The sequence below is a fragment of the Phoenix dactylifera genome, chromosome 5 (genome assembly GCF_009389715.1).
Source record: "Phoenix dactylifera cultivar Barhee BC4 chromosome 5, palm_55x_up_171113_PBpolish2nd_filt_p, whole genome shotgun sequence".
In the NCBI taxonomy this organism is placed as follows: domain Eukaryota; kingdom Viridiplantae; phylum Streptophyta; class Magnoliopsida; order Arecales; family Arecaceae; genus Phoenix; species Phoenix dactylifera.
The window spans coordinates 14123811-14132163 of NC_052396.1; the positions used below are offsets into that span (position 1 = coordinate 14123811).

Genomic DNA, 8353 nt, shown 5'->3' on the forward strand with positions numbered 1-8353 from the left:
GAGTGCAGCCAAATCTAGCTATCTATATATATTCGAGCTATTGTATATGATTTACTACTTCTAAATTGCTTATACTAAAATCATATGATTAAGAAACCCCTCAAATAGTCAAAAAAATGGACAATTTAAATGGCATAAAATATTTTTTCCTTTTTGACTGCTTGATGTATGGGCTAAAGATCTCCAAATCACATGATTTTCGGTGTGTAAGCAGCTTAGAGATAACAAATCACATCCAACACTCCAATTATCGATGTGGGCCTCCGATTGTCCAAGTAGACCTACCCAAATTTAGGTAGAGATCCACTCGACTGTAGCTAAATCAAACTCTCTCTCTCTCTCTCTCTCTCTCTCTCTCTCTCTCTCTCTCTCTCTCTCTCTCTCTCTCTATATATATATATATATATATATATATATATATATGTCCATATTCTTGTTATACCACCTATAGAATTCAGAATTTTCTGTGTAACCACCATATTTGTGTCAATAAATTATAAAACATCATTTGGATGCAAAGAAACGCTAATAAGTTTCAATAGAAGCAAGATTTTAAAAATGTGCTCCATTGTTAAACAAAACAGAAGAGTCCATTTTTAAAAAAAAGAAAACTCTTCCACAATAATATAACTCCCTATCTATGTTAATGTCAATAAACACTGCTTAAACTTATCTATTTTTTAAAAAAAATTAAAAAAAGTTAGTTTTTACGACAAGGGTAAATTAATAACGGCCATTACTGAATAATGGCTTGTGGATAAATTATACTTTTCTTATTGTAGTGGAAATAATGGCCATTACTTGAGGAGTTTATTATTCTTGATAATAAACTAATAATGTTTTATTAGAGATTTTGGCTTAGTCTTCAAGGGAGTCCTTCACATGGTAAAGAAAGCAAAATAAGGTAACCTCTAACACTCCGGCCTGTTTGGGGGAGCTGTTGGCAGTTGAGCTTTTGAAAGTAGAGCTTTCTAAAGTAGAGCTTTTATAAAAAGCTGTTTGCTATTTGGTCACTATATTTTTGAACATTCATATAAAGAAGTATGCAAAAAAAGTTCCTTACCTCCATTGACATCAAAATTCAAACATGATATGCCAATCAATTCAAAAGTACATGTAACATATCCAATTAATTGAGTATTAATATTCATTATAATTATACAAACTAATTTTTTCTCATAAAATAAAGGAACTAACTCATCAATAATGAAATACGTCATGAGAATATTTAATTTAATTGATTATTTTTAAATTTTTAAATTCTAATTTATAGTATTTTGTATTTGAAATTAATCATAGTCTGATGTTTCTCTTAAACTAACCCTATTCCAAGCAAATTAAAGAAATTAAATAACAAGGTTGGGGTTTTACCTTGACAAGTGGTTAACGTAAAACCCTACATGTTAGTCTTTTCGCTCGTAAGGTTGCTTGCGTACCAAAAAATTAAATATTCCAAGTGATACGCCTTCAAACCGGCTACAGCTCACCAGAAAGTCCAACCAATTAAAACACGCCACAGTGCTAACACATGGTGAATCGTGAGTGGCCACTGGGAGGGCCTAGTGCCATACCACCGAGCTTGCATATTATAACCTTAATACAGTTGGTCGCATCCTAACTGATGGACTCAGTAATCATTGAGATCCCACCGATGTGATAGGCAGGATATCATCCACGTGCAAAGCATTCACACTAGACACTACAAGAAAACTCATCTTTCCCGACGCTTTTTATAATCTTTACCGACGCTTATAAGCGTCGGCTAAAGTTTCCGCAACGCAAACAGACGCGTCGCAAAAGCGTCGACGATATCGGAGTGGCAAAAGTTTTTGCCGACGCTAAGAGAAAGCGTCGGCAAAAATAGGGCTTTCCCGACGCTGACAAAAGCGTCGGCAAAAACTACATTCGCCGACGCTTTAATGCGTCAGGAATATCCACCAGTTCTGAATTTTCGCCGACGCTTTAAAGCGTCGGAAAACTTATTTTTGCCGACGCTTCCTTTAGCGTCGGCGTAGGCGTTCAGTTTACCGACGCTTTAAAGCGTCGGCGTAGGCGTGCCACAACTTTTATTTACCAACGCTTTAAAGCGTCGGGATTGCTATTTTTGTAAAAAAAATAAAAATATGGATATAAATTATAAAAACACATTATAACAATATGAACCTGTATTACATTTATATTGACACAAACATTCAAATCATTCGAAATATTTAAATTGTCATATCTTAGAATTACAATGTACTTTGCAAAATAAGAAACATATACATATCAAACTTCATAAAAACCAGTCTAGAAGGTATCATGGACGGGATTCAGCTCCATCATCATCATCTCTATGAGCTTTTAAAGTTTCAGGAATCTGCAAAAAAAAAAGGGGAAACCATTTGAAAGTATCATTGAACATCTATGACATGCACATTCAAAATAAAAACCATGTGTGAAAACTTGCGGACAATCTTTTTGCCTTCATAACACGAATAGCAAGCAACATGACATGATTTTGGTTTGGGTCATAACTTGGTCATTGACTTTTGACTTTGAGGTCATGAGATGACACCCAGCTTCAGCCTTAAAAAATTGGAATTCTCATATGAAGAGGATTAGCATTCGAAACAGCAAAAAAAAAAGGCTTCAAAATTTCAATCATGCTATCATGCAAAAATGACTTTGTGCTATCGCTGTTAGGCCTCTGTCTAACAATAGATATGCCTAGAGATGAAATGAAAGTATTATCATGAAATGGACTTCCAATTCGAGCTTAAGACAAACTGCATGCCTGTATCCTTGCTTACATCAGAAAAGGTAAAGAAGAGAAGGCAATCAGTGACGATATATACTCAATCAAATGACTCAGATGCATCCTGCAACTCACACTTTGAACAATTCAAAATTGTTCCACAAATAAAAAACAAAGAAAAAGCAAAACGGTACATTTTTTTCTATTTTTAGTACAAGCCCCTATTGTCTAAGTCCATGCATCCTTGGCATATTTAAGCTTGCTAACTCAGAATACTAGAATAACAGAAAATCAATTTTAGGAAAGGAGCACTACACACAGAATCAACTCGAGTATAATATACTAAAGCATAAGGCATACGGTGAATACATTTGAAAACTCAAAGGCCTCATGCTGATCGAATAAATCGACAACAAACGAGTCAGAAGAAAACGAGGAACAAAAGAAAATCGAAAAAGAATTTTCTTTCCAAGCAAAAAGACTTACTCCAGTATAGGTTGTACCAAGTAAACAGTAATGGCAGAAAGAGAGTCACAAAAAGCAAACACAAGCTCAAGACAAAATCTACAGTCACTTACCTCGATAGCCTTGCTTGGAGCAACTCGGATGACGTTGACAAAATTGCCACGAAACAACCCCTTCCACCCCTCAGTCCCTATAATAGTGTGGAACACTTCGGTCGTCGAGTTCCCATTGCTACCTACCATGAGATGCGTTCTGATCGTCTCCAAGGGAGCGACCGCGGTTCGCGAGACCGCCCCGGCAATCCCCCCACTGAACAGCCTCCTGAAATGGGGGTTTCCAATCCGGATCTTTAATTTCAACCCGATAAAGAAATATTCACAATCGAAATGCAAGACAGCGAACTTTATACCCAGATTCAACAAATTCCAGTACTACTGAATTAATCTTCCCCTTTTCTGTAACATCAAAACTCCAGTCCTCAAAGTAGCACCGCAGTATCCATCAAACTTGATGACACGACTACCGAATCGAACCCATAACTTACAACCCCTAGGCTTCGAGGATCAACGCCAAAAAAAGGAATCAAGACTCGAGGAAACCCAAATCCCAGACAAAAACTATCGAAATAATTACTAGGTGACGATGAGAAAGAGGGAACCCAAACCCTAATTTGAGATCACAAAGGATAAGAAAAAAGAAAGTAAATCTTGAGCAAAGATGATGATGGAATCGCAATCACTGAAACGAGAACCGGATTTCTTACCTTTCTGGCTCTGTCATTTCTGCTACTCTCCTGCTTCTTGTGACCTTGTTTCTCCTTCTTGGATCTTCTTCTAGGGCTCCGCTCCGGTCTTTCTCGATTCCTTATCGGCTGAGATATTTCCTCCTCCTTTTCTCTTTGTCCGTTCTTCAGAAGGTGGTTTGAGTTCCCACCGACCATAGAATGCTTATGACCGAGAGGGTGCCCCTCTTTGCTTGCAGGGGCGAACGACGGGCGCACCAAACACAGAGGGTCACGTGGGCTGCGTCGTGGCAGTTCGTCGCCGGAGAGGAGGAAGGAGGAGAGGAGCAGAATGAGGAGGGGAACGGCCCGCTTGTGAATTTGTGTTCTGACGACGCATATACGCGTCGTCTTAGGCCATAATATACCGCGACGCTAATTAGCGTCGTCTATGGCCGACGCTTTTAAAAAGCGTCGGCATATATTGGGGCTGGACCGAAAATCGCCGACGCTTGTAAAAAGCGTCGGCAAAAAAGGGTCGGTAAAACCCCATTTTCTTGTAGTGAGATATCCAGGCTATACTCAAGCCAATCACTTCTGATCGACCCACATGCTCTAATTTTTTGGTGGTAGGTAGGCTCCTCCACCAGATATACATGAAAAGGAAGGACAGAGGAGGTAAGTAAGAAAAACGCCCTAACAAACTGACTGACAACCTCCTCATGTTCTCTGATTACCCACAATGACTTAGGCACGAAGGATCCCCTGCTGGATACGTTTTAGCAAGAGGACTTTTTTGCTTTACGTTATTTTATGTCGGAGTGCTGCCATTTAACGAGGATCTCGGCTGCAACGACTGAGCGTCGCTAGCCTTCTCCAATTCCAACCATAATAGTTGACTACCGAACTCTCTAGCATCGTCGTGTTTCTCGCTGCGGTGCCTAGGGCAAGTTAGTCTCAGCGGCAATACCAAGATTAGAGAAAAATGATAATGAAGAAGATTATAGAGTAGGGGCACGTTTAAGGTTAGGGTGGAAGATTATCCTAGCAACTGAGGCTCTTAGAGAGTGTTAACAGGAAAATGAAGGCAAGGGTGTTGAGAGAGAGAGAGAGAGAGAGTAAAATGGGGGAGAGGGGTTAGTTTGCCAGGGGCTGGCGCCTGCTCTACAAGGGCTGTACATGAGCAAAGAAAGGAGGGAACAAAGAGGCACAAGGAGAGTAAGTTCGAGGGGCAGCAGTGGAACTGAATCAAAGCGATGGATAGTCAGAATAGGGAAGGTTGTGAGCAGAGGATCCCGAGATGATCAGAAGAGATTGAGAAAAAGTTGAAACAGGGGGTCATTAGGTGCCGGTTAGTAGGGCAAGCCAACGAAAATGTAAAAGAGGTAGAGGGAGAGGGAGAGAGATATGGCAGTGGAGCTGAGAGGTTGCTGTGGAGACAAAAGGTGGTAGAGAGTTGAGAGAATAGAGGAGACGTTAGGCGAACAGAAGCAGGGAGGAGGCATTCCAGTGATGAACCCGATGCAAGCATGATGACCCGGTCCTGCAAGGAACTGAAGGAAGGAGTGCAATTGCGGCTGTGCACAACAGTGAAGAGATCAGGAAGGACAATGAGTCGAAACAAGGGAGGAATAAAATAGAAAATAGGGAAGAAAAATTAGTGCTTCAACGATCGGTTATTGGAGGGAAGTAAGGAGACTGGTAGCAGGGAGTGCTTGAAGCCACAAAAAGAGAGGAAGAAAGGCATCAGTGTTCGCGAATCCAAGAATGAAGGAGAGAAATAAAGGCCAAGAGAGTGGTGGTTGCACTCGTCCCATCCTCACTAGCACTACAGAAAAATACATTTTTTCCGACGTTTTTTATGATCTTTACCGACGCTTATAAGCGTCGGTTAAAGTTCGGCCGACACTAAACAAAGCATCGTAGAAGCATCGGCGAGACCTGAGTGGGAAAAAATTTTTCCGATGCTTTCGGAAAGCGTCGTAGAAGATTAGTTTTTAGCGATGCTTAAAAGCATCGCTAAAAGCCTCAAAGTCGACGCTTATAAGCGTCGGCTATAGTCTTTAATTTTTTTAAAAAAATTATTTTCTTCAGCATCCCCATTCCTTCTTACATCCGAGATCCACCTAGCATCAACGATATCAGCCCCAACAACATCAACTCTTCGAAAAAAAATTTCCAAAGACAGGGACATACAAACACCTAGGCATCAGTAAACAAAACTAAGAAGGAAATAAAGAACTCCAAGAAAGGATAGAACCAAAATTTCGTAGATCAAGTAACGAAATCACCTTGCCACTATTCAGACTAGTTTGCACAGCAGGCTTTTCACATGCATTACTCCCAGGCACCGATTTTCTTCAAGAAAACATGTGATAATTAAGGCAAAGGGACAATAACTATGCACATAAAACTTTATTAAAGAAAGAAAATATAAAAAAATTCCGAGAGGCGGCCATCGAGACCTTTCTTGAATCCTTCCTGTGAACAAAATGCAGAAGCAGGATCTACTACTCTTATAAGATGGTTAATTAAAAAAGAAAAAAAGAGGGGCAGAGAAAAATGATATACCTCAATGATTCAAAACTTGATTCACGGGACTCAGCCTTTGTCCTTTCCTTTCCAGAGTATATCTTAAAATATTTCGCCATTACCTGAGGAAAAAAAGAAGAAAATGTGAAAGCAAAAGGGGAAAAAATGATGTAATGATCAAAAGATTGCTGAGAGAAGGAGAAGCAGGATTTGTACTGTTCTTGGAGGGCTTGGGATCTTCAAGAATTCAGCACTGGAGGGAGGAGGAGAGGAGAGGAAAAGATATTAGGAGGCGGTGGATTGATGTCGGCGCTGGAGGGAGGAGGAGAGGAGAGGAGAGGAGGAGTTTACAATAATTAGGGCATCAATCGAGAGGGGGCTGATATTTAAATGGATTTGGCCTTCGACGACGCTTATAAACGTCGTTGTAGGTCAAATCTTTAGACAACGCTTTTAAGCGTCGTTGATTCCCAAGCTTTGCCGACGCTTTTTAGAAGCATCGGCAAAGTTTGGCGTTGAACCAAAATTTTCCGACGCTTCACCCTAGCGTCGGGAAAAAAGCATCGGAAAATCTCCTTTTTCTTGTAGTGTGGTGACATGATTTCGAGCGCATTGCACACGCCACCCTTATCTGGCAGCCATTTTGCACCCATCTCAGCTCTCAATGGCAATTCTGCAATGGCCATCCCCTTCAGTGGTAGGGTTGAGCACGTCTTCCCAGTTCCGAGGAACATCAACGAATCTGCCCAGCCCTCAAGCTGGGTCAGTTCAGTCGGGCTGGTCCAAATGGACCGATTCTGATTCTCACAGCAAGAGATAGAGATAATGGGATGAAAGCATGTAGAAGTCTTCTATATTAGAACGTAATCTGACAAAATTTGTAAACTTTTGGCTAACTAATAAAGTAATTATTAGACTTAGAATTGCTTCATTGCCTCTTTCCATAGGAAGAATAACAGAGCTCTAAAATACTTAAATTAGGCAAGTATTTACCACCCTAAACCCTACACCCACCTAGTCTTCTAGTTTATTTGCACCACATCCTTGCTTAGTTGACATGTGGGAGACACATGCCTGAATTGGCTGCATGATAAAGTGATAACAAATATAATGGGCATCCTAAGAGCTAAGACTAAATAAAAAATATTTCCGAAGAGGCTGAATCAAGAACATCCCACTAAAAACCGAATATGTGAAATGACAGTGTGCTGATAAAAGTAGCCTGAATAGAGATCAGCAGGGGATTCAACTAAGTGAGTATGACTCTTAGCCTGATAGGTAGTATGGAATCTATCGGCTTGACAGGTGGTACCAAGTTAGAACGTGGAGTAGTGGGAGACAACCAGTGTCAATTACCACAACCACCAGAAGTGGAAGCAAATGTGTGCAGCAATCATGGGGAGGAGTTATTTTATTTTTAATATAAATATTAGATTTGTATTCTATGGACAAAACCCTCCTAATGATTTTTTTTCCTAGATTTAATCAACCTTTTATCCTAAGAGGAAGCACAACTAAGCTTTCTACCATATCACAGCGTTATATCCTTATCGTAGCCCAATGCTACACTTCTACCGTAGCCCAGCACTATTCTCTTCACCGTAGTCTAATCCTACACCTCCTTATCTACCTCTGAACGGCGAAATGATAGTGGTCAAAGTCCCTGAAGGTCAAGATACCTAGTTCCATGCTACTTTCTATCCTTCCTTCATTCCCTATCACTATCTTTCCGGTTGATCAGACGTCGGTGGCATGCTCATGCACACCAAACTCATTTCTGTGGAAGACTCAGCATCTTTCTCCACTAGCCAACTAAATTTTCCACGACCCCAAGTTCTCTAGCGCTCATTTGGACGGGACGGAAAAAACATCAACATAGCTAATCTAAGTATAGCATT

General features: G+C 40.4%; 1 protein-coding gene across 1 annotated transcript; it reads right to left on the minus strand.

The window, feature by feature from the left end:
- Positions 1-2134: 2134 nt before the first annotated feature.
- On the minus strand, positions 2135-5869 carry LOC113461050 (adenine nucleotide transporter BT1, chloroplastic/mitochondrial-like). Its single transcript, XM_026800241.2, has 3 exons — positions 3966-5869; positions 3316-3523; positions 2135-2359 (listed from the first exon to the last, which is right to left on the minus strand). The coding sequence occupies exons 1-3, from the start codon at positions 3980-3982 to the stop codon at positions 2300-2302; spliced, it is 285 nt and encodes a 94-aa protein (XP_026656042.1). The 5' UTR covers positions 3983-5869; the 3' UTR covers positions 2135-2299.
- Between the last annotated feature and the right edge of the window lie 2484 nt (positions 5870-8353).

Coding starts and splice junctions, on each gene's coding strand:
- LOC113461050 (XM_026800241.2), bottom strand. Junction 2,360..3,315: donor CTCCAAGCAAGGCTATCGAG/GTAAGTGACTGT, acceptor TTTTTTTTGCAG/ATTCCTGAAACTTTAAAAGC.